This window comes from Idiotropiscis lumnitzeri, chromosome 10 (genome assembly GCF_059441095.1).
Source record: "Idiotropiscis lumnitzeri isolate Australia: NSW breed Sydney's pygmy pipehorse chromosome 10, RoL_Ilum_1.0, whole genome shotgun sequence".
Taxonomy (NCBI): Eukaryota; Metazoa; Chordata; class Actinopteri; order Syngnathiformes; family Syngnathidae; genus Idiotropiscis; species Idiotropiscis lumnitzeri.
The window spans coordinates 2840762-2866567 of NC_142400.1; the positions used below are offsets into that span (position 1 = coordinate 2840762).

The 25806-nt window shown below is 42.8% G+C and overlaps 1 protein-coding gene and 1 long non-coding RNA gene across 3 annotated transcripts in view; one reads left to right on the forward strand and one right to left on the reverse strand.

Moving 5' to 3' along the window:
- The window catches only part of grik3 (glutamate ionotropic receptor kainate type subunit 3), an 82495-nt gene extending 57151 nt beyond the window's left edge, over positions 1-25344 (forward strand). For both annotated transcript variants that reach the window (XM_088307718.1, XM_088307719.1), the window contains exons 9-16: positions 419-532; positions 4560-4763; positions 7709-7932; positions 11174-11292; positions 16190-16407; positions 18915-19140; positions 20070-20320; positions 21336-25344. In XM_088307718.1, the coding sequence (XP_088163844.1) occupies positions 419-532; positions 4560-4763; positions 7709-7932; positions 11174-11292; positions 16190-16407; positions 18915-19140; positions 20070-20320; positions 21336-21701 (1722 nt within the window). In that variant the 3' untranslated portion in view covers positions 21702-25344. The remainder of the gene's footprint in view (positions 1-418; positions 533-4559; positions 4764-7708; positions 7933-11173; positions 11293-16189; positions 16408-18914; positions 19141-20069; positions 20321-21335) is intronic.
- Positions 1-25806, reverse strand: part of LOC148328612 (uncharacterized) — a 76635-nt gene that overhangs the window by 24107 nt on the left and 26722 nt on the right. The window lies entirely within an intron of this gene.

Here is a 25806-nt window from a genome sequence, read left to right on the forward strand (position 1 = left end):
GGCGCGTTTTCAGATTCCCCTTCCATCTTACACATGCCGCAGAATCGGCTTTAGCCTGTTAGGGTGTGGACTTTTCTCGGCTAATCCCTTGTAATTGAATATTAGCCCGAGTTTGAGCCGGCGCCGGAATTGCGATCAGGTTCTTAGCGGCGGCGCCTCGTCATTTTCATTCAGGACCGGATTGTCGGGAACGGAGGGTGCAAGATAAATGTTGCTCGCGAGTTCTTGTCGCTCATCGCGCAAAAAAATGACTTGATTGCAATGGAGCGCAATTAGAAATCGTTTCCGTAAAGCCATTTGCATTTCTGCCCTCTTGACGACGTTCGCCATCGGTCGGGAGAATAACTTTTCACCGTTTTTGTTTGCTGAACTAGAAAGCGAGCGCTTCGTCCCGCTCACGGCTTTTCGTCTCTTGCAGGTCGGCAAGTGGAGTGCGTCCGGAGGTCTCAACATCACAGAAGTGCCCAAGCGAAAGGGGGTGAACATCACCGATTCGCTGGCCAACCGCTCGCTCGTCATCACCACCATCCTCGTAAGTCGAAAAACGTTTCATTTTTCTCTTCTTGGTCGTGTGCGCCGCCCTTTCATTTTGTAAAACGACACTCAGAGTGGGCGTTGCCTAAACTCAATAATTTCTATGACATCAAGTTCTGCTGTATAAACTAACTAAATGCTATTCTAATAAATCACAAAGCTGAAAATCGATATGATACGATATTTATTGCGATCTCAACACGCGACGAGACGCAGCCGCTAATATACGCCACGGTGGCCGAGTGACTATGTCAAGATTCCGGAAGTGACATCAGGATTTCCGGCTGGTCCAATCAGAGGACGGACAACCAAATTCACATGCAGTGCAGTGTTTAACCAGAAGATGGCTCCACTGAGCCGGCTTTTGCTACAAATTCAAGATTTCAACAAACAGGACATGAAGGCAGCATTAGTAGTCACCCGTTTATAGTTTATCAATAAAAAAAGAAATGAAAAAAATTGTGATTACCCCTTTAAGTGTGAATATTTTCCATTGTGTACATATTTCCACACTGTACTTTACTGGATTTTTAAAGTCATAAATATTCAATTGAAGACAAACTAGTGCTAGCTTCATTAGCTTAGCGCCGCTAACAAATATCATTGACGTATATTACAGAAAACTCAACCAACAGATTCACATTTTTTTGGGTGTGGCACATTTTACCGTCTTTACAGAAGCAACACATCTTAAGAAACCAATTGACAATCTGGATTTATTAAATATTAATAATCGACTATAATGTTAGACGAGATACTGCGAGCCTTGTCATTTTTTTTTTTTAAAGACTAAATTAACTAAGACTAAAATTAATGAACCATTAGTTAAAAACGACCAAATTATTTTGTTTAAAAAAAAAAAAAAAAGATTTGAAACGACTAAACTGAGATTCAAGCCAAAATAATGCATTTGAGTCGTTCATTTTGTTTGGACCGCGACAAGCAGCGAGAGTTAGCGGGTCTCCGTGTCATCTTTTTACGAATCCATAATATCGTGTTCTTGCGGAAAAGAACACGATGATCCTTCACCCGCCTTGGAGGTGCATGTTCATCTGCCCATCTTTTGTTGTGCTTTTTGGATGTTCGGGCCCAAATGGAGCTGCTGACACAGATGTTCCCGGTCACCCTCTTTAGGACGCCACTTAGCACGCTAAACACTGTCATCACGCTCCGCCCGAACACTGTAATCGCAACAAGCGGCAGGGTCAAGGCGCAATGGAATTAGCAACTATCAGCTGCCACGCGCAGGCCAATTGGCTTTTAAATGGATCAAAGTTGATTTATGATGATGCCGATGCGCCTCCCAAAAAGTGCTTTTTTTTTTTTTTTTAAACCAACAAGTCATGACTACAAGGTCGTAAAATCATCTCCTTTCCATTTGCAAAAAGCTTTAATATCAATCTTTCCCTCTTTGCATAATGACTCACAAAAAGGGTTCACATTTTATGATGTTGTCATTAAATGTATGCTTAGAATGTGTGTGGCGGGAAAAAAAAAAAGAGTGTTAGGCTGCACTCAAAAGATACAAAAAAAGTACAAATATGGGAAAAAGGTAATCTGTCACGAGAATATTTTTTATGAGAACGCACTCAAAACGGCACAAGGAAAAAAGTTGCATAAATGTATCATAAGAATTATTTTCATTGTTTTAGGGATTTTTTTTTTCGGCCACATTTCTTTGGATAAAGAAAAAGATATGAAGCAGAAAAGGTTTTGCTCTTGAATAATAATATTCTGTGTAAAAAAAAAAAAGTCAGAAGAAGAAATCCGAAACTTGCACGAATAATGAACGAGAATTTTTTTATTTTTTTTTTGCAGAATCAATATATTTATAAATAAAGTTGTATTTTATTGAGCAGCATTGGAATTGAAAAAGCATCAAATTAGGATGAAGACGATGCTTGGAAATTTGTTGTAAATCGCTCAAAATTGTTTTTCCAATTACGTTGTTGTGTCCAATCTTTTTCTTTAATATTCCAAAAAAAAAAGAAAGAAAAAGTCAACTTTGAAAAGTCATTGTAATAGTACACACAATTAAAAAAAAAAGGAATACACTCAAATGAAAAAAGTACAAAATTCCGACAAAAAAAATAAAAAATAAACAGGTCGAAGTTGGTTCATAATGAAGCGAATGTGTCCCCCTCCGCCCCCCCCCCTTTCCCAAAAAGTACATTTTCAATACTTCCAACAAGTCATTAGTTCAAGGTTATAAAACAATCTACTTTCAATTTAGGGGAGGAAAATCTTCGACTTTAATATCAATCTCCCCATCTTTGCATAATGACATTGCCGCAAACCGGCGCCGCTGATGCGTGAACGAGACGTCTGACAGCTTTATAGCGATAACTTTGTCGAGGAGATTAGGCAACTTAATGCGTTTTCTCCCCTTACATTAATTGTTTGCACTCCATTGCCTGTAATGTCTCCGCACGGGCCCGCCTCCCTCCTCTCGGCCGCGCTGCGACGGCTGCAGCGACGGCGACAAACTCTTTGATTGGACTCCAAACCGTGGGGGAATAACAAGAATCGGAAGGCTCCGAAACAGATGGTAATGACTTCCCTCAACGTGCAAAAAACTTTTTTTGATCAACTTAATTGGACAGCTTGAGCGAAGTTTACGACGAAAAGTGCCCACCGCCCGTTCTTTAAATGCATCGTCATCAAGTAGTCGGAAATTGTTTTAGAGCGCGGCCCTAATTGCAAATGCCCAAGCTGCTCTAGACTTCTATGGCTGGCGACAAAAAAAAAAACAAAAAAAAAAACCTTCTACTATCCCAGGGGTGTCAAACATGCGGCCCGTGGGCCGGATCAGGCCCGCAAGCTGGTTTAATCCGGCCAACGAGAATGGATTTGGTAAAGTATAAAAATTAGTACGGCCCAACGGAATAAACAGCCACCCCAAAATTCACTAAATGTTAGTTAGTACTGTAAATTTAATCCAATGGACTTTTACCGTAAACTCATCTACAAGCAATGCTCGGGTGAGTCGAGCAAGTTGAACAAGGGATTGGCCTTTGATGTCATTATTTAAAATGCAAACATAAGTCAGGATGTTATAGGGAAAAAAAGTAGGACGACATAAATGTGTTAAATATGACACATTCAACTACTGGAAACACCTGAACACCATGCAAATTGCGATAAACTGCGTAATATTTGTTTGAAGATCATCATTTTTACTGGTCCGGCCCACTCTGTCATAAATTTTCCTCCGTGTGGCCCCTGAGCTAAAATGAGATTGACGGCCATGTACTAGTCAGTAAGTTGCTGTAGTATTTTTTTTTTCCAAATGGGATGAAGACTATACACCTGCGAGTATTGTTATATTGTCTGTCTACATGCGTTGTTCCACCATTTGTGTTCAAACATCCATTTGCCTTTTTAAAAGTGAACGAGGATGACTCGCTTCTGAGCACGGTGTGTAAATTATTTACTTGAAGTCCCGCACAGTTTTAATGTCACAATTGAAGACAATCCGCTCCCTTTTGCAACTCCACCACACGCATTCGCAAAGAACTAAATCATGTCGTGTCATCACGTCCCTCCCCTTCGGCCCCCCGTCGTCGGCATGTTCCATGTAATTGCCGCGTCGCGTTCCTAATCAAGCTGTTCTTTCATAGCCCGATTTATGAGCAGCCAAGCAGGATATTACAGGCTAGTAAAGAGTGTTAGCTACCTGACCATAAAATGAACTAGCTATATAGACCGAGGCATAGCGGTGTGACAGAAGGCTTAGCGAGAAGTAAAAAAAAAAAAAGAAAGAAAGAAAAAAATCTCGTATGAAGAACACCGGTGGTGGATTTGCAATTCAAACAACTTGTATTCACGTTAGCTTTGAACGTCTTCTTTTGCTAATCCATCACCATTAAAAACGCCTGGACTCTTTTTTTTTTCGTATTCTAATAGCCGACTTTATTCTGCTGTCGCTAATGCAACAGATCCTTTGATGTCAACTCGCCAATCGCCATGGATTTTTTTTTTTTTTTTTTTTGGTCCTCTGATGTGTTTGGGGGTCCTTTTTGCAGGACGAGCCATACGTCATGCTTAAGAAGTCTGACAAGGCGCTCGTCGGCAACGACCGCTTCGAAGGCTTCTGCATCGACTTGCTGAAGGAGCTCTCCACCATGCTGGGATTCTCGTACGAGATCCGCCTGGTTCCCGACGGGAAGTACGGCTCCCAGGACGACAAGGGCCAGTGGAACGGCATGATCCGGGAACTCATTGAACATGTAAGCGGAACACCAAAAAAAAAAAAAAAATCAATAAAAATTCTGCTGGGGTGAAACGATTTTAACGTTTGTTTTTGAGAGTCCAAGTATGCCGAAATCGCCGTTTACTGCATGGCTCACTTTCCAGCCCACCCCGAAGATGTCATTATTGTTTAAATACATTTTGAAGTTTAATTTTTATCATTTATTTTGCACAATCAGTGAGTTTAGAAAAAAAAAAAAAAATCGAGATCGGTTAGAAGATGGACCATTCTGTGAAATGCATTTAACCAACTTGTTTATTTGCTGAGCGGAAAACAGAACCCGTCCTTCGAATAGCCCAAATGTGCGTATAATTGATGCCCAATGAAATGCACTGAGGCGAAAATAAGAAAACCTAAAAACTGTTGATCCGCTCCTCTAAAATTCTCATCACTTTCATTTGAACCCCAAAAAAATGAATAAAATTCATTTTTATCAGCAGTAAATTCAAGATGAACAAACAGCTTGTGAAACGCGTTTCCTCCATTTCTGTTCCGAACGTGATATTTGGAATGACATGAGAGCATCCATCATCTCGCTTCTGCAAAAAAAAAAGAAAAAAAAAAGCCGCCCATCCAAAGTGAAGGTGGCAAATCTTAACTGGCATTTCCTAAGTGTCTCCATCCAGGTTCCGTTTTTTTTTCATTTATTTTTTTGCCGCCGAGAAGCCCCGCCGGGTCAGTGCTGTACTCAGCTGAAAACTTGTAATAGCTTAAATGGCATTTAGTGCGGAGAATGGTGTGACAGGAGTCAATGGCTGAAAGGTTGGAGGAAAGGTGGGCTTACGCTGCAGCACTTTTCCTCCATGCGAGATTTTTTTTTTACACTCCCACGTTGATAACAATAACCTTGAGGGGGAACAAATGGATTACGAAAATGCCCGTAAATGTTGGCAAGGAGTGAAGTGGCCTGACATCATTTAACGGCGCACACGTTCTTTGCGTTTGTGCGTTTTTATGAATGAATAAATAAATATGTCCATATACAAAGAACTAAGCGGGAAAGACCTTTTAAATGAGATCATGAACACAAAGATAAGACATCATTGACATTATACATCATTTTGTCACCCTACAAAAAAATAATGACTCGAGTCATTTTGTCACTGATTTCAGAAAGCATGAAAAACTGAACCCAATACTGATTTATTTTTATACATATATATATATATATATATAAACTAATTTGCAACCAGCCCAGGCAAAATAAATGTATTTTTTGGGCGTCTATATCCGTCAATGGCAGTGAATGAGTTAATAAATTCATTTCAGCACATAGTTGATTTTTCCGCAGTGGTTGCAAGCATTCCTGAGACGTTCCGGGCAAAAAATATTTCTATTTCTGTCAAAAATTTGACAATTAATATTTCATTCCCTCACCCAATGACAACCGATAAAAGAATCGAGAAGGAATCGGATCAATAAGCAATAGATGGCTCATGGAATGGGACCGACTAAATTCTTAGCAATTCCCATCCCTAATTTGAGGTTGATTGAAGATTCTAATCCATCAACTTTCCAACAAAGTCAGATTGAACTGAACTTAAAAACTCCACGACTTGAGAGCCATTTGACTTTGGAGGTGAACAATTTGCCCTCAAAGCACACGTTGCTAAGCTTTGCTCGACATTTTTTCACATTTTGGCTCACGAGGTCACGCCGTTGCCGCCGGCGTCTCCATGCGTCACTTTGATCCTCATTGGAGGCGGCGGCAAGACGGGCTGACCTGCTGCCGGAGGGCGGCGGGTTCAAGCGCCGGACTGGCAAACACGAGTGTCCGGGCCAAGCCGAAGCCGCCCTTCACTAAATTACTGCCGCACCTCCACTCTGACACTCATTACGCTCCGTCATTAGCCCCGTGCGGCGCGCGGCCTCGTCGTCGTGTAGAAACAAATGTCACGCGTTGTGCATTCTTGTGCCAGTAAGACTCATCGGATGAATTAAACGTTAAGTGTACAGGCGGCGGATTAAAAATGCATGAATCACTGTAACTCCTTGATGGTGGAAGGGGGGAGGAGCTCCGCGGGGACAACACCGCTAAGCTCGCCATCTGCAATCTCGAATAACGCCAAGCCATGTGGCACGCGGCGGGACAGCATCAGGTTTTTTGGCTCGCGCTGGAGCCGAACAAGGACGTGGCGTCCGCGTGTGTTAGTCCATCGCCGTTGGGACGTCTGGACAGGGTCCGGTTCGCGGTCGGGTCGGATCCAAACTGCATTTTGGCAGATGGAGCCGGACGCCGTGAACAAATGGGAGTAGTTTAAGAGAGACAGCAGAAGCTCTGCAGGACCACGTTGCCGCCGGTCAAGCTTCTTGGTGTCGCCATGACGATGGCACACGCAAAAAATACAATACAAATACAAAAATTATACAAATTTGCCCGCAGTTGTACGAGACGAAATCCATACACGTTCAATTGGGCGACACGTTGACAGTGAATTGAAGATCTAAAAGTAGTGAATACACGCACAATGCGCAAATTAATTCAAGGGGACATACGGAATAATGTACATGACAAAAATTACTTTTTAATAGTTGGTTGAAAAATGTTTGCAGCGACCAACCCAACTTGCTCATTTCAACATTATCGATTTTTTTCCCTTTAAAAATTACCAAAAAATTCCCTTCAAAATAATTGGTTGAAAATCTCTACTTCCTGCTCACATTTTTGTACTTTTCTACTTATTACAGATTTTTTTTCCCCCCTTTAAAAATGCTGCTTATTATAAATTCATGCTTTACAGTGCACTGAAATAAATCCCACTGGATGTCCTGCAAAGTAAAAGTTGCTGTTCAACCATATAATCCGATTCCAGAAACTTAAAAGAGAAAAAAAAAAAAATGGCAACATAAAAAAAAAAAAGTGATTCGATTTTTGGGCGCGCAGATTGGAAACACAATTATTTTTTTTTTTGGGTGTTCCAGAGGGCCGACTTGGCGGTGGCTCCCCTCACCATCACCTACATGCGCGACAAAGTGGTGGACTTCACCAAGCCCTTCATGAGCATGGGCATCAGCATCCTGTACCGCAAGCCCAACACCACCAACAACGGCTTCTTCTCCTTCCTCAACCCCATGACGCCCGACATTTGGATCTACATCCTGCTGGCCTACCTGGGCGTCAGCTGCGTCCTTTTTGTCATTGCCAGGCAAGTGAGAAAGTCCCGAGCACGCTCGCTTCCCTCCCCTTCAAAACATCTCCATGAGGTCTTTTGGGGGGGGAGGGGCAGACAAAGCCATTTACTGCGTTATCGCTGCAGGCTGTGAAATCGAGTCCATTGGCCGGCCTCACATGCTGCGCTTGCCGCAGTGTGCGCTTTGGCGCCGGGGGGCGGTTAGACGCGCACGGCCCAGCGGTGGTCGGAGGAGCCGAGGAAAGAAAGCATCCTTAGAATTGGCAGCTTGCAGTGGGTGGGGGAAAAAAAAAAAAAAGGTTAAGAACTCAAGCTGGATGATTAAACGCACCACCTGATGATGAAATGAGCTCAATGACGACTATTTATAGCCATTGTCGGATTCAACTTTTCCGAGACAATCTCATTTGTGAATGTGATTTTTTTTTTCTGCAAAGTGAGGCTCATAAAAAAAATAAATAAATAAATAAAGCAGGCCATGCCATGAAGATGCTCAAGTGCAAACAGCTGCAGTCCCCAGCCGCTCTTTTTGTCGGCAATTGTGGAGGGGGGGGGGGGGGGGTGAGCGAGCACAGGGAGGAGTAAAAAAAAAAAAAAAGAAATAATCGCAAATTGTCATATCAGGTGGCTGGCCTAGATAGCTAAAAAGGTTGTCAAAGTGCATCGTGGGAGTCCATAAGAGGCCACGAGTGCACTTCGGCGACTTATTTATGAACTCTAAGGGGGATTCATCGAATGCAAGACAACACAAAACGGATCCTCGGCTGGCAAGTGATGAGCATCTGCATCACTGACGGTTTTGTGGTAAGAGGGGGGGAGAAAAAAAAAAAAAAAAAACAGCCAAGAATACGGCTTATGGACATATTGTTTGTTGTTCTCGTAACCATGGCAACCAAAGCAGTTCTTTGGAGCGTGTGCAAAGTATCTGCAATTTCCCGTGCTCTTTTGAGTCTTTGAATACAAAAATAGGTCAGAACTTTTATAATTCTAGTGCGCACCAAATGTTCCAAATTTTAATGTCTAGTAACGGTTTTGCCCAACCAAACCTGTCCAATACCAATCTGGCATTTTCAAATTGAACATTTGGTACATGAAATCTGGAAAATGCTCTTTCTCAGCGCTAAGATGAGGACGGTGGTACTTGTTTTTTTTTTTAAATGGATCACAGCATTTCGTACCCTCTAAAAGGCGGCGAGAGGGACATTAAACGACCCGACAGCAATACGTCAGGAACGCAAGAGGGAACTTGAATACAAGCCCATTTTATTGGGTCCTTATGAATAAATACGTCAAGAAACACAGTTGCAGAAGATAGGAAACGGGTCGCTCCGAAAATAGCCTCAAAAAATAAATAAATAAATAAATAATTTTCCACAAAAAGGGGGAAAATTAACATGTAAAACCCTCCAAAAATTAAAAAAATTGAAAAATAAATAAATAAATAAATAAGACCCAATTTATTTATTTATTTTCATTCCTTTTTAGTAAATTTGGTATCAACATTTTGTACCGGGCGCCAAAGCACACGTATCGATCCAGCAACAGCGCCATCATTGTTTTTCCTCGCCAACTCTTTTTGATAATTCAGCTCTCATTTTGTGCGAGATAGCGGCGCTATTCAATGCCATTCATTTAAAAAAAAAAAAAGAAGAAAAATAATGTGGCGATGCACAAAGCCCAATTTTCAAAGTCCTTATTTTAGGACCAACACAAAATAGATTTTCTTTTGTTCTTTTTTTATTTCATATCTTGGTTGCACTTTTTGTTCCAGCCAACTTTGCAACAACAAAAACGTTTTCGTACTCCGAAGGCCTTTGCATATGCGCAGGCTGGCTCACTAAGTGACCATCGGTGTCTGCGTGATTAAACGTTTTTTGCTGACATATTGGGCTGCGGGGCGTGTCATTAGATTGACATGCGGGTAACGGACTTTCTCACTCAGCGCCAGCTCTCCAACTGAGAATTGACGTGATCTGCTTGAGCGTTCGGCGTACCCGCCTTCATGCCGCGAAGCATGAGACGTATTATTTATCATAAGGACAAAGAGGGCATCCGCTACATTTTCAAGCCACGTCGAGCCATTCTTCAGATTTACCCAAACAACTTTCAAAAAGGGTCAAAAGCGCCACATTCGAAATGTTTTATCTCCGCGACTGTGGCGGAAAATGAGTCATGGAATAAAAAAATAAAAAAAAGATATATGTGAGCATTTTACATTGTTATTAAGAACAAGAAAACATTTTGTGATTCCGTTGCAGTGACAAAGTCCATTCTTTATTCTGAATGGAACACAAGAACTGTGTGAATTTTTTCTATCTTTATGGAAGTGGTGTAACGAGGATGATTTTTGTGAGCATTAGCGTAGCGTCATTTATTATTAGCCGCGGAAGTCGAAGGAGGAGCAGAATTATTCAGTAGTAATTATTTCATTCATTAAATTGTAGAACAATTTTAATCAAATGTAAGATTAACAGGCATTTGTACTACAAAGTACATTTATATTACGTCGTTAAATTTAATGAATTTTTACTTATTTCATTTTTTTTTTTTTTTCATTTAAACCTTTGCCGAAAAACATACCGCAGTTAAAAAAAAAAAAAAAAAAAAAAAATCTAATTTGAGCGGTTAGCTAGCGCTTTATCGACATCGACGATTTTGTCCAAAGCCTCATCCTCACTTTGATTTTTTCAAAACATACGCGAGTGTCAACTATCAAAATGTTTTCCAGTTGAGTTTAAATTAACTTACTTTAACCTCCTTTGTGCTTTCCTTTTGAACCAATTCCAAATTGTCGTCGCAGATGCTAGCTTGCGCGAAGCTAGCGACAAAGGCATTGATGCACTGTTTGTTGCATTGTTGCAACCTCCCGAAACTCCGTGGTTTCTTTTTGCAAAGGCTCGTGAGGGCGAAGGGAGAAAGTTCGCGTTCCTGTTTTGGGTGGTGACGCGTTCTGTTGCAGAATATAGTGCAGGTGTACCTAATGAAGTGACTCGCAAGTTTTTAAAAAAGTGGAGCGCCTTCCAAAAGTGATATGCTGCCAGTTTGCAAATGCAGCCGCTTTCACCTACTTTGACAGACTTCCCGTCGCAACAGATTCGTTACTCTTGTGTTGAAACTCGACATGACTCAACTACAAAACAGACCGTGATGTCTCAGAACACAACTCGAGGAGGAGTGATGTTTAAAAAAAAAAAAGAATGGGAACTAGTGTTCATTTTTTATTTATTTTTTTTAAATCCTACTGTTCCGACTTCAGGTTCAGCCCGTACGAATGGTACGACGCCCACCCCTGCAACCCGGGATCAGACGTGGTGGAGAACAACTTCACGCTGCTGAACAGCTTCTGGTTCGGAGTGGGCTCCTTGATGCAGCAAGGTACGGCATGGCGCGCAAAAAAAACAATCCCATCACGGCACGCTGCCGTCCCGCCCACTGGTAGCTTCCACTTCTGACGAGCCGCTCGCCGTTTTTCTCCCCGCGAAATGTTCACCCGTCAGGAACGAGCGGCGCGGCGCTCTATCTTACGTGACATAGCAGGGTGCTTGTCACCCACCTGCCGTTTCCAAAAAAAACAAAAAAACAGAAGGAAGCTTGTCAGACGTTGTCAGCCGAGGCTACATATTGTTGCTGCGTTTATTTCCCGCCACGAAGCCCGTCGATGACCCTGAGAGATCGTCTTCAGAGTGCCGGGGTTGAGAGAGGAGAGAAAAAAAAAAAAGAAAAAAAAAGGGGACGTTGAGGGACACGTTTGACAAATGCCGGCTGTCGGCCATGTTGCAACTGTGTTGGATTCAGAGAGGCTCAATTGCACTTAGAGTGACCCGTTGTACAATAAACGAATTTCTTGTCGTTCAAATATTTGTCAATGATCTGCTCGTCAGCCAGCTGGATAACAACCGTGATTATTTGAATCAGGTGTGGTAAAGCAGCGAGACAAAAAAAACCCAAAAAAAACATCGAGGACCGGCGCAGAGTGCGGTCTCGTGAACTCGCCAAGTACGGTCCTCCTGAGAATGGACACGAGAGCTCTCTGCTCAGTCCGATATAAACGATTACCGCATCTACCTTCCGTGACATTTTTAGTGGGTGGTGTGTCACGCAACTTTTTAAAATTCAAATATCTGCCCAGGTTCAATAAAGGGCAAGAAACAACAGTGAGGATACGTGGCGATAACTGGTTGTGGAATGAGCCCAAGATTATTTCGGTTACGGTAAGAAAATGGAGGGCTTGTGAAATCCGGACGCAAAAAAAAAAAAACGTCCAAGGAATGTTCAATCTCAGCGTAACGAGACAAATCAAGGAGGCTTTAGTTAGACCGGGCACTGGCGCTTTTCCCCGTCGGCAGTAAACGCATTCTGCTATTCATTAGGCATGTCTAGTCGGCGGTGGTGAAATGGCACGTGAGGGCGGGGTGGGGGTGGGGGGGTGTTCTTCCAATTTGCTGGCGCAGACTCCGGGAGAGCTTTGGAAGCACCGGCGAGGAGAATCGCGGCCAAATGAGCTAGTTAGACGCCGCTATTATTGAAGTGAGCATGTCGAAAGTCAGCACTACGATGTGCAGAGGAGGCGAAATGCCATGAATCTCGGACGGATAGTCCAGTCGTGACGAATGAGAGGTCGAGTTGACCTTTTCACCGGGACGTCGCACGTCCTTGCAGTAGCGCCGTTAGCAACGCTAGCTAACAAATTCTTTCATGTCATTTGTCCTAAAGAAGTGACGGAAATGGAACGCCAACCGTAAGTTCTGTTTCAACGAGTTAGCTAATTAATTGTGCAAAGATAACTTTGATTTTTAGTCACTAAAAAAAAATCAAATAAAATTCTGCCGGTCGCTTGTCGACGTCTCCTAAACAAGATTTTTCTTCACCACGCTCGTCTGCCAGCTTCGGTGACAGCGGCGGAGACGGAAGGCAGCCATTTCTCTTGACGCGTTTAAAATGCAAATGACGATGTTTAAGTGAAGGGAGAAGTTTAAAAAAGAAAAGTAGCAGCTTGTCTGTGGGAGTGAGGTGTAAGCGACAACACAAAGAACACAGAAGACGGCGAGGTGGCAAAGCAACAAAGCGCTCAAAATGCGGTCGGCGCTCGACAACAAACATACGTGTGATCATTTCCTGCTACCTTGACTCCGCCTTGGAAAATGCACTTCAAATTACGCTCCTTTTGCTCGTTATTTAAAGTAAATTCTTTGAAATTAAGATTCACAAAAAGTACCGAAAAGCAGCTCACGCGGACGGACTGTGCGAAAAAGTGACGTTCCCACCATTAAATTACGGTTAGCATTATTTTATTTTTTTATCATTAGCATTCCAAGACCACAGATGGCGCCTTCTTGGTGTCCTTTCAAACGGCGTCAACAACACTTGGGCGGAACAACAACGACCCAAATCGAGCGGTTTCCTTTTCTCAAACGAATTTTACACCTTTCTGAGAAAATCCACACTAATGACTGAGCTAATATCTCTTTTGGTTGCTATGCTAGCTTAATTTTCTCGCTAGCAAAACAGCGTGGCTAACAAATTTTTAACGCCACTGCAGTCTAGTTTCTAAACTAGACTCACCATTTAGATGTGGTGGATTACGACCTTTCCAAGACAATCCCTGCAATTTAATTAGCTAAAATTTGAAAATAATCAACGCTCAGCAGAAGAGTTGTGCGTTTCTCTTTTATTAACAAACTGCGTGCACATATTTAAAGGTTTGTGTTGGCCATTTTTTTTCTCGATTGTAGCTTTGGGTAAAGTGGTCCCACATTTCAGAAAATTAGCCTAGCTTAGCATAAACACAGATCACGCCTACAGTATTTTTTTTTAATAAAGACCAAGGATATAAAATTAGGTAAAGTTTATACATTCGCTTGATTTTCCTCTCCGCCATATATAGCTACCGTCACAATCTTTCAAAGACAATCCACATGGGTGACTCAACTAATCTCAGAAAAAATGTTTCCTAGCATAAACATTGAGCACTTCTCCTTTCTTGGAAGCAGGCGTTTGGTACCATCGCTTTGTTTTGTCAAATCGACGTTCCATCCCTGAACGTGTAGCAGTCCTCGCATATTGGACCTTCAACAGTTTCCTTCTTGTAAGAACAAACATTTTGACGTCTTTATAACCCTGCCAGCACATGACTGATCTACTTTTTTTGCATTTGTTCGAGAGTTCCGAGGCGCCTCTACACACGCTGTATACCTCAGACCCCCCAAAACCCCCCCGGGTGCTGACGGCAGCTTTTTATGGCATGGAATTTAATCCCGTCGCTTCTGGCGCTTTTCAGCACAAGTGCGTAAAAGCACGCCGCTCGTCCCTCCCTGCAGTCACAGTGAATTAAGGGATGGCACCGTCCCTCCCTTGTTTGTAAACACATCGATGCCTCCGTCAAGCCACAAAGGACGAATGCAATCAAATTTGGTGGGAGAGGTTAAAGAGCGCCGCACTCGCCCAATCCCCCCCACCTTCCTTCTCCAGCCCGCCTTCCTCCCTCTTACACGGGCTTGTTACTCTTCAGAATTGCTGTCATAAATCTTCTCGGGAAAGTAACACAGTGTGCACGGACCGCAAGGGTATTTTAAAGGTTGTCAGAGATGAGATATAAAGTAACTTTAGCATCAGTCAGTGGGCCATTGGTGAAGCTGAATTGCTCCGCGGAGGAGATGTCGGGCTTTACGGTCTACATGCTCGGGTCTTGGAAATGACTTGATAGATACAGTCCGGGAAGACAACTCACGCAAGGACGTAGAATCACACCTGAAGATATCTTATGTCATATGCAGATCATGTTTACACACATTAGTCCAAAAATAAATGACATGGAATTTACTGGAGAATATGAAAAGGGTTTTGAATATATTTGCGTATTTACTTGAAATATTCTTGTCCTCATTGGGGTCCCGGGTGACCTTAAAGGACGGTTCGCCCGTCATTCACAGAGTACATAAGACAAATAGTCGCAACAGATACGCCTCCGTCATCACTCCAATGCAACGTTTTGCATTAAGCGCAGAGACCGGCGCTAAAGTTAGCGTCGCGGTTCGTACGACGAGCAAGGCTGGTCTGTCTGAGTAAAAGCACAAGAAATTAAGTCTATTCAACTAAAATGAGATTAATTGCGCTTAATTAATGACATGTTCTTAAGAGCGTGGATGTTCGCTTCAGAGCTGGGCACTTGGCCCTTTTTTGTCGGTCAGTCCCTCGTCCCGTGGCCGCGACCTAGTTACCGTACTGACCTCGAGCCTCCGGCCTTATTCATAAAAATTGTCGGCCCCCCGGGGTGGTTAGAGCGGGTGGTTTAGGTCATCGGTGTCAAACTCTGGCCCGTGGGCCAAATTTGGCCCGCACTGTCATTATATTTGGTCCGTGATGCAATACCAAATGACGACTAAAACATTTTACATTCTATATGATAATAATCATTTTAAAAACTGAAAATGACGAATTTCTGAATTAATATTGTGATCAAAAAATTAAATGCTGGTCCGACGTTGTTCAAGTTTTACTTTTCGGCCCACTTTATATTTGAGTTTGACACCTCTGCTTTAGGTGGTCAAATCTTGGCTGCTTTTTCGTCTGATTTTGCTCACGACAACTTCAGTAGTGATTCACTTGCCTTCTTTAGTCGGATGTTCTGCGTTCAAATCTAAACTTGGGCTTTCCAATGTGGAGTTTGGTTGCTTGTTTTCCCCATCACACCCTCTCTCACCCCTCCCCCCCCACTCCCAAAAAAACGACCTTTTTGCATCATTGCAGACTCTAACTTGCCCGTCGGTTTGCTGATTGCGATTGTCTAGCGACTAAGTCAGCTGAGAAAGACTCCGGCTCACCTGGGAGACGGGAAAAGCAGGATAGAAATTTAATGAAGGAATGAATGGATATTAAAGAGCCATTGTTATAAGTCATAACACTCATTAAAAAAAAAAAAAAAAAAAAAAAAAAAAAAATCACAAAATGATTGAAGGTGAGAGACGCGTGAGCGTAGACGAAAGTCGACGCACCGGTCGACGAGGTGATCCACATTTATGACTGCCGTTTAATTTGACAGGATTCCCAGGAACTACATAAAGGCTTTTATTTCTCGCGTAAATCTCCGGATGCAATCCACTTTTAAAACCTTGACCCGCTTGTTCTGCCAAACGTTTCCCTGAGATTCTTTTTACCTGGAACGCCGCGCAATCCTTCCCGCCGGCTCATTAACAAAACACGGCGGCAATTGTCCTTGATCGGCCGAGTCGTTTTCGAGATTAAAAGGCTCGAACGGCGTCCGGCTTGTGCACAGGCTCCGAGCTGATGCCCAAGGCCTTGTCGACCAGGATCATCGGCGGCATCTGGTGGTTCTTCACGCTCATCATCATATCGTCCTACACGGCCAACCTGGCCGCGTTTCTCATCGTGGAGAGGATGGACTCGCCGATGGACTCGGCCGACGACATTGCCAAGCAGACGCGGATCGAGTACGGCGTCGTCCGCGACGGCGCTACGATGACTTTCTTCAAGGTACGTGATGTGATTAATTGTGGCTGTTATCAATCATTTCGTAGAGTATAAGTATTTTTTTTTTTTTATAATTGTTTTTTTTTTTTAACTGTTGCTTAGACACAAATGTGGATGTCGCACTGCGCTCCAAATGCCATTTTTAACATTAACAAACTTATTCTTCATGACTTTATTTTGGTGCCGATTCAAATATTATTGCGATTGTATGGTGACATAAATCCGATATCCTGGAAAGAATAAAGTTGTGGACTATTGCGAACAATATTACAAAAATAAAGTAATATTGTTTCCAGAAGAAATGATTTTTTTTCAGAATATCATATTTTTTAAATAATAAAAAATATTTTCTAGAATAAAATGCATAATAAAAGAATAAGGTTGTATTTTTTAAATGGACTGATTAAAATGGGGCCATCTTAATTTTTTACGTTCAAATATTCTGATGAGCTTGGGAATTTTTTTTTTCTTTGTTCTTGAAAAGATTTTTTTTTTTCTTGGGAAAAAAAGCTTAAGCTTACATGACATTAAACAATTTTTTCTCCCAAAATACGAATTTGTTATCATGACTTTTTTTTTTTCCCTTCTCCAAAATTTTTAATACCTCCGTCATTCCGGGGGAATTCCCTGTACGCAAAAAGTTTGACCACACTGCTGGCAGAAAGGATTTGATTACGTTTGCAAAATTGTGTCTTCATGGAAATTGGGTTAAAAAAAACAAAAAAAAGTTGTATCCGTGAGTTTTATGCCAACTCTGTGATCCTTGCAGATGCTGCTTTTTCCAAAGTTATTTATTTATTTTGTAATATTCTTCATTTTTTTAGTTGATACCAGTTGCATAGTAAATAAAATAAATAAAAAACATCGTGTATACGTTTCACAAAACAAACGACTCAAAGGCGACTGAATCGTACACTTGGAAAAAAAAACGGCGCGTTGTAATCACTCAACTTGATTTTGTCAAAATCATCTGGCAATGTTTTCTCCCCATTTTTCATCGGAGTCCTTTGTCCATCATTTGAAGTTTTACAGTGGATTTTCTCAAAAATCCCCAGCGATTGTTGCTGGCTCATCGCCCCACATGAAAGCAAGAACGCCGTTAGTTTTGAAAGGTTGCGTCGGAATAAACCGTCATTAATCCTTGTCACCTGTCTGTCAGCTCTCCCGTTTGCCAACCATTTCTTGGAGCGTTCAGGGACGACTGCCAGCGTCGCATTAAGTCGCTTGCTCTCTGCCAACTTTGTCTTTTCTCACGTCTCGGACGAACACGTACGATTAAAAACTCATTCAACTTTGCGCCTCGGCCGCCACTTGGCATCGCTCGCCGTATCTCCAAACTGTCACTTTTCCGTCCAAATATCAACATTGTCGCTTTAAGCAAACAGGACGGCGCCCATCGCTGGCAATTTGAAATGATTCTCTGTCGTTAAGACGGCAATTATGCCGGATTAGACACGGCATAAATGTGACCCTGGTATAAAACGGCATGAAATACTACGGGACGGCAGCCTGGCAGGATGCGAGACTAATGGAGCGGCGGCTTCTTCCTGCTCGAGTAGCACTTATGAGGATAAACGTGTGCGGTGCTTCAGCGCAATGTCCTCTATAATCCTGTGACAAAGCCAATAGAATCGTGTTCATTGGTGGCTGCAACGGATAAGGAACGCACTCTGCGGTGGTCGGAAAATACACTCCATGCAATTTTAGGCTTCGGGCAAAAGGCAGGCATGGTCATGGTTTTGGATTTTGGCCGATTCATTCAATTTAAGAGCAGAATTGTTATTTTTATAATTTTTTGAATGCTTTAGTTTTTTTTTTTTTAGTTTTAGCATTAGTTTTAGTTTTTTGGGGCGTATTTGCGGGGTGCAATTTTAAAATAATTATGTAATAAACTCCAATTCCCAAATGAGTGATTTGTAACGGAATATCGAAACAAAATAGAATTTTGCTTTATAAATAAATGTGAAATGCAGTTTCAGTTCAGTTAATTTCATTAAAAAAAATTGTGTTCAATTTTAGTTTGTAATTTTGTTATTTGTCCTTAACGATAATAACTGGTCACATATTGTACAGCGACATATAGAGGTAGGCAACCCCTTTATTTTCATATACCCATCGTTACCAAGAGGGACGTGAACTCAAACACTGAACATAAAACCGAAATCAGGCAGGCGAACCACTACGCTAGCGTTGAATCCAGCGAGGGGAACACGTGACATCAACTGTTGTTGTCAATGCAGAATTTTCGATCCATCCCTTAGCATTTTCGTGGCAAAACAAACACACCGGCGAGTTAATACTCGCTGCACACAATGGGCAAGGAGAGCGCCACTGCTAACTAGTGGAGTGGAGGTACAATTACACTTTATTGGAGTACGGTGGAAAAAGGGTCACACACGCCCCCCTCAGCATCACACCATGCCCCACAATTTGAGAAGCACTGGTCCACATTAAACACGACAATGTATCATTTTCTACAACGGGTCTGACGTCATTTCCGCTCCTGGCAGAAATCGAAAGTTTCCACTTTTGAGAAGATGTGGGCCTTCATGAGCAGCAAGCCAAGCACGTCGCTGGTCAAGTCCATCGAGGACGGCGTCCAGCGGGTGCTCAAGTCCGACTACGCCCTTATTATGGAGTCCACCACCATCGATTACATCACCAGGCACAACTGCAACCTGACGCAGGTGGGGGGCCTCATCGACAGCAAAGGCTACGGAATCGGCACCCCCCTCGGTAAGACACAAAAATGACCGGAGGATATTGTAGCTGTCTGGTGACAACCGTGAATGTAAATACTGCTACTCATAATAAAATACATGAACTCCTTCACTCCCATTGACGGAAATAGACGTCAAAAAGTACATTGATTTTACCTGGGCTGGCAACGAATGAGTTAATAACTCATTCACTCCCATTGACGGCGAAATACGTCAATGGGAGTGAATGACGTTCTCTGGTCGTGAATGAGTTAATCGGTCGCTCGTGGTGATGAGGGAGCTGAGCTGAGCTGGAATGCTCTTCCTACTCTGACTTACTCACTCAATGAAAGAATAAGATCCCGGATACAAGCGGTCGAAAGTGAGAAGCTCCGTCACCCGGGAGGGAATCAGAGTCGAGCCGTTGCCTCTCCGTATTGAGAGGAGCCAGATGAGGTGGCTCGGGCATCTTGTTAGGACGCCTCTCTGGTGAGGTTTTCGGAGCAGGAGGCCCAGAGGATGACCCAGGACACGCTGAAGAGACTAGAGTGGAGTATCTCGGGATCCTGCAGGAGGAGCGGGACAAAGTGGCTGGGGGAGAGGGAAGTCTAGAATTCCCTGCCCCCAGATAAGCGGTGGGCCGCAAAAAAAAAAATGGGAATTTACATGTCAAGATGCTAATTGTCTCGGTCGCGTTATGCTAATATAAAACACGCAAGCTAGCGAAATGTAACTAAGTTACTTTTTTAAGGTAACTGTGGCCACACTGGTTGCGGCCGTAAGAAGCTCAACATAAATAAACCAAGATGTTGTGGATGAAATATGAGGATGATGGACAGTTGCTTCGCGGCACCAGAGACTTATTTTTTTTTTTTTTTTTTGTGCACGAAGCTCATTATCTCGCAATCCAATCCAGCTGGCGCTCCTTGCAAAGAATTCAACGCGGCCTTGCGTGTTGCTTTGCAGGCTCGCCGTACAGGGACAAAATCTCCATCGCCATCCTCAACATCATGGAGGACGGCCGCCTCCACATGCTGAAGGAGAAGTGGTGGAGCGGCAACAGCTGCTCGGACGACGAGCGGCGAGAGACGGGCCCCATGGGAATCCACAACCTGGGCGGCATTTTCATCGTGCTGGCGTCCGGCCTGGTGCTGTCCGTCTTCGTGGCCATCGCCGAGTTCGTCTACAAACTGAGGAAGACGGCGGAGCGCGACCAGGTATGTGTCCCTTGTCAAGCCCGCCCACAAAGAAGCCGGCTCCAGTTCAGCGGCGCCTCTTTTTGAAAAAAATTTTTCCGAGGACGCGCGCGCATCGCCGAAAGCGGCGCGCTCGTCACGGCATTTAGTTCAAACATGATCTAAAAGGATTTGCATGCCGCCGGCTAATCTAATTCCTCCTTGGCCACAATATTTACTTCTTTTAATAGGCGTGAATGCAAATTGGAGCAAAGAGAATTAATCCATTACTCGATGCCGCAGATGACCCCTTCCTTTGTTGCGAGACGCTCACACGAGTTGAAGCCGAGCGAGCGGCGCACGCTCGAGTACACAACTCGTTCGCAGCGGCACTAATGACTTGTGGTGTCGCTTGACACGTCCTCGCACGCGCGCGCCGCCAACGCCATTGCACTTCTTTTATACGCATTAGCCGCCTGCTCCATATTTATGCGCCGCGTGCGGGCTTGCTAAGACACACACAAACGCATCTCGGGGGAAGTCACAAGAAGTATTCCGTTGGGATTTGAAAAGCATCAGTCTGCTTTTGGTGGATTTTGTTCGGGTCGTCTTTGAAGGAACGACATGGACATTTGGACTTCATATTGGGGGCAGACTGACGATCGGCCGGGCCAATTATTGGTATTTGTCTTTTTTTTGTTTTAAATCTGAAATCTACAGAAAAGAGGATTAGGTTGGAAGGATTCTGACATTCTAGCTAAATAATGCGTATTTCGTTTGTGGATCGCTGCAGCAATAAAAAAATAAAAATCAAATCGAATCGCGACGCTCGACACGATATTGTATGCAGCAAGTATACAAATGCAAGATGCATGATCCAGAGTCAGACCGCCTCCTCCGCCTCCTCCTCCTCCCACACAACATGAATGTGACATTTGACTGCATTTTGTGGACACCGTGTGCTGTCAGAACAAATTAAAGCTAAGGCCTTTACCCGCCCGGCCCTTCCCTCTCTCCCCATCTCCCCCTCGCGCTCCTCCTCCCTTTTTGCCCAGAGGTCTTTGTGCAGCGCCATGGTGGACGAGATCAGACTGTCGTTCACCTGCGACAGGCGGGTGAAACACAAGCCGCCGCCGCCGGCCGCGGCCAAGACGGATGCGGTGATCAACATGCACGTCTACAACGACCGCCGTCTCCCCGGAAAGGACAACCTGAGCTGCAGCGCTGGGATGACCCCCGTATTCCCGTGAGCCTTCGCTCGCCGCAGGGCAAGAGCCTCCTGAGCAACGTGTCGGGGGCGCTGCCCGAGAACAGAGACAACGGCATCGACGGGATCCTCCGCTTCACCGTCAACCACAGCGACGTAGGGACGCTGACCAAACACGGACAACTCAAAATGGCGGCGTCGGCCACGCAGGTATGACAACGCGGAACTGACCAACCCCCCCAATAAAAAAAAAAAAAAATTCATCCTGAAGAAAGTATCTTTTCAATCTGGTTCCTTGGAGAAGAAGTCATCGGGCCGACGTTGACGAGCGCAACGCCAAAACACGCGACACAACAGCTGAAAGACTGGACTGGAAAACAAAAAAAAAAAAAGGCAATAAATACCAGACGTACTATCAATGATGGTTGTTGTAACGTTACCTCAAGCAGACTGTGTTGAGTAACGAACCACAGGATGTTCCTCCTCACCCGCAGTTTAAAGTTTTTCATGACGACATTAAACCAGTGCTTCTCAAATAGTGTGTGGGGGGGGGTGATGTGATTCTGAGGGGGGCACGTGTGACCCTGGGGAACATGCTTTTTTTCCCCCCCGCTGTACTACAATAAAGTGTAATTGCACATCCAGTCCACTAGTTGGCAGTGGCGGTGCAGCGAGTACTCGACGGTGTCTGTTTGTTTTGCAACAAAAATGAGATTATTTATAATTGCGGCAGGGGTAGGGGTGAGAATTGTTTTCTTCTCGCTAGGGGGGTGTAACAGAAAATAATTGAGAAGCACTGCATTAGACGCAAGCAATTAAATCACCGCTGCGAGGTAAAACCACCTTAGCGGCGGCGGCAGGCAGGCGGGGATTTCCATGTTTTAGGCCTCACGCGAGCATGACTTCGTACACGAGTGGACTGTTCATCAGTTTAAAAAAAACTAACGAAAAAAAACCACATAGCGTTTCTTGCCAAAGATGTGACCTTTCAATAGACGACCGGCGCGCAATCGCGAGTTGGATGTCAAGGGATCGGGAACCCGCAGCTCATGCCGGCCAGAAACGGATCAAACGCAAAATTGAACCAAGACCGGAAACGTTTACATTTACACTGCAGCTCCAAGTGACCAATTTCAAGTTCATGCCCGCATCAGATCATTTTTATTATTTTGGACTATTTGTGACAGGCTTTGCTTATGGTTTACACTTAGCAACATGGAAAGTGGCGGGCATCTTTGTGGAATTTCCTAATTTATAGAAAGAAAAAAAAAGAATGAGCACTTCAAATGTCAAAAACTCGTACATGACCAATTTTAGTGTTCACGCAGCATGTCGTGAATAATTTGTGCAAGTATTTGCATTTGATAAAAAATGAAATTGAGTCACTAGACTCCTGCAGTGTAAATCCAGTTTAAAAATTCCTGTTGATTTTTTTTAGCTAAATTTTCAATGGGATGAAAATCTGCAAATCTGTTACGGACAGGTGAAGAATATTTGATGCTAAATTTTAAAAGTAGAGGTCTTTGTGTCATCTATCAAACCGCGGGCAATTTGTACAACACACGACCAAGTGACGTAAATATCAACTACCGTATTTTTCGGACTATACGGCACACGGGATAAGATGCAGTCGCAATGAGCAGGTAAATAACTTTGGACATTTCCACATATAAGGCGCACCCGGTTATAAGGCACATTACGGGAAACAAACCAGTACAGCAAATAAGTCAAACTTCATTTCACTTCCATTTGCCATCCGTACATAAGACGAACATAAGGCTCACTGTCGATTTTTTGGAAAAAGGATTTTCCGCCTTATAGTCCGAAAAATCCAGTAATCAATCATGCAGAACGGATCGTTTGATAGCAGACAAGGCAAAATGGAGTCCACGACTCGGTTGCAACCAGTTGAGGAGCTGCTGATTTGCTGTCACGTAGTTTGAATAATTGTAATAAATAAAAAAAGGCATCTCGGGCATATATAAAACAATCACATGAAAAACAGTACGTAGAGAGATAAGTGAGCGTGCCTACGGATTCTTAAGTATAGTTCAGAACTTCGAAACCTCGTATACGGGCGCCGTCCGAAACCAACGACCCCGTATACCGTTTTGTATCAAACTCGAAAGTTCCAGTCATCTCATCCAATCCATCCCGGCGTGTGTTCAAGTGGACCTAAGGACCGGGTGTTCTGCAAGTGTCGCCTGAACACGCGGGCGAACCTCTGTGAGGTTTGCAAAAAATACATGGATATGAAAATAAAAACATTTGAAAATTCTATCTTATGAGTGTGTAAACCTTAGCGTTGGTCGAGTTAGAGACCCGTTGTATAATTGTTTATCCGATCCCTTCTGCAAAGTAGAGTGTGTAGATAAGATGAGCAGGAAACAAATGTATTTTGCTAAAATTTATAATTGTTATAAAGGAACTCACAGTCAAAAGTGTCATAGATAATATTTATTTCAATAGAGAGCTCACGTCAAACCAACTTCCTCACTTTGTCCCACATCCACCGATGGTTATTATTTCAAAGAAATGCATTCTATTACGGTGATCGTATGGTTGGCCATCAGTCACATGGGGAAATTAGTCGATTTTTTTTTTTATTAGGCTGATGCCGATTCTGATATTTGGCAGAATCAATTTCCAATAACCGATTAATCGGCAAATTAATTATAAACATCTCATGAATGAAATTACTTGTTGTTTTTTTTTTTTATCCATTGAAGCGTAAAAATGTTAAGATATGATTTACAGGCAGAACATCTGACTGTTTTCCAATACTTTGTCATTTTGCGTTTAGTTAACTTTATAACAGAATTTTTTTTTTAATTTTTTTTTTAAATCAACAACTGTTGTTTTTTTTGGACAATTTTTCTTTGGAGCGTGATATTTGAACACCATTATCTTTTTCTATGTTGTAATACATTAATGTGTTGGCCACTTTTGCGGAGTTCATATCAGTCAATCGAATCGGCCAGACGATTAATCGGTGAGGACAAATCAATCGACTGATATATTTCCACTTGGTAAAATGTGAGCGTCCCTCTGAGGGAAGTGCGCATTACCCTGGACAACACAAATTACATTGCAGGTGATCAAAAGACTGTCAGAATAATTACCTCCACCAAGGAATAATTGTTTTACAATTTTGTTTTGTTTCAAAAAAATATATATATATATTTTTTTTTTTTTTTTTAAATAAAGATTCTGCGCCTAGCCTGAAGTCCTCTAGTGCCCCTACCCCCAAGAGAAGCCAACTTCACATTAAAAAAAAAAATAAATAAAAAACTATATGTGGACAAAATCCTGCCATATGATGCTGATGCTTAAATTGATTCCTTGGTGGAGGCAATTCATCATTTATTTGATTTATGTTTTTATTTATTTGAATGAGTTTCAATAATAATGTCATGCTACACAATACACAATATTTTTTTTTTGTGGCAGGGTTATGTGGGCTTACAGTCACAATGCCTTTCCTCTAAGTTGTGCTGCTTCTAACATTTGTCAGGAAAATAAATAAATAAAAATCGGAAGAAGAAAAAAAAAAAATGTCTCGAACATGTTGGTGCCAACCAGGGTTTTCTTTGTGGACATTGAGAATTTCTATGAATATAGTTTTTGTAAGGTTTTGTACAAATCAAATGAAACAAAAAGGATTTACTAGAAGGTGTATGTGTTAAGAAAAGATTCGAAGAAGAACCAACATGCGAGTTAAAGGCGGGGACTTTCAGCGACATAACATCAAAATAAAGAAGTGACTGAAATAATTTCTTTTTAACACACTGTGAATTATTCGATTGTACAGTTTACTGTATGGGTTATATGAAGTTTTAAATAAAAAAGAAATAACCAATTGTTTCTTTTTGTGGAAATTTTGTGTGTGTGTGTATGTGGGGGGGGGGGGTCAGCTGGGGTTAGCCGGGATCATATTCTAAAAATCAGGAAAATCCCCAGCTGTGCGGTGCGGTGTTAAGCAGCAGCAGCAGGCACATAATGAGCAATGATTTATTATCTCTTCACTCTCAATGAATCCCGTCGGACAGAGCGAGGCCAGCGGGAGTGCATCATCGCTGTGGACAAAAAAAAAAAAAGAAAAAAAGAAGCACGAGGCACGCTCGGCGCGGGAATAGCAAACGAGCGTTGGTGGGGAGAATCACAAAGCATCACCAGAAAGGAATCAAATTCGACCACGAGCGACTTTGCTTTTGTCATTATTTCACCTTTTGCGAAAATGAGTCAAAACATACAAAAAGGAAAATTTTAGAAAATGGCATCAGATTTGACCAAATGTCACCGATTCGAACTTGACGGCCTT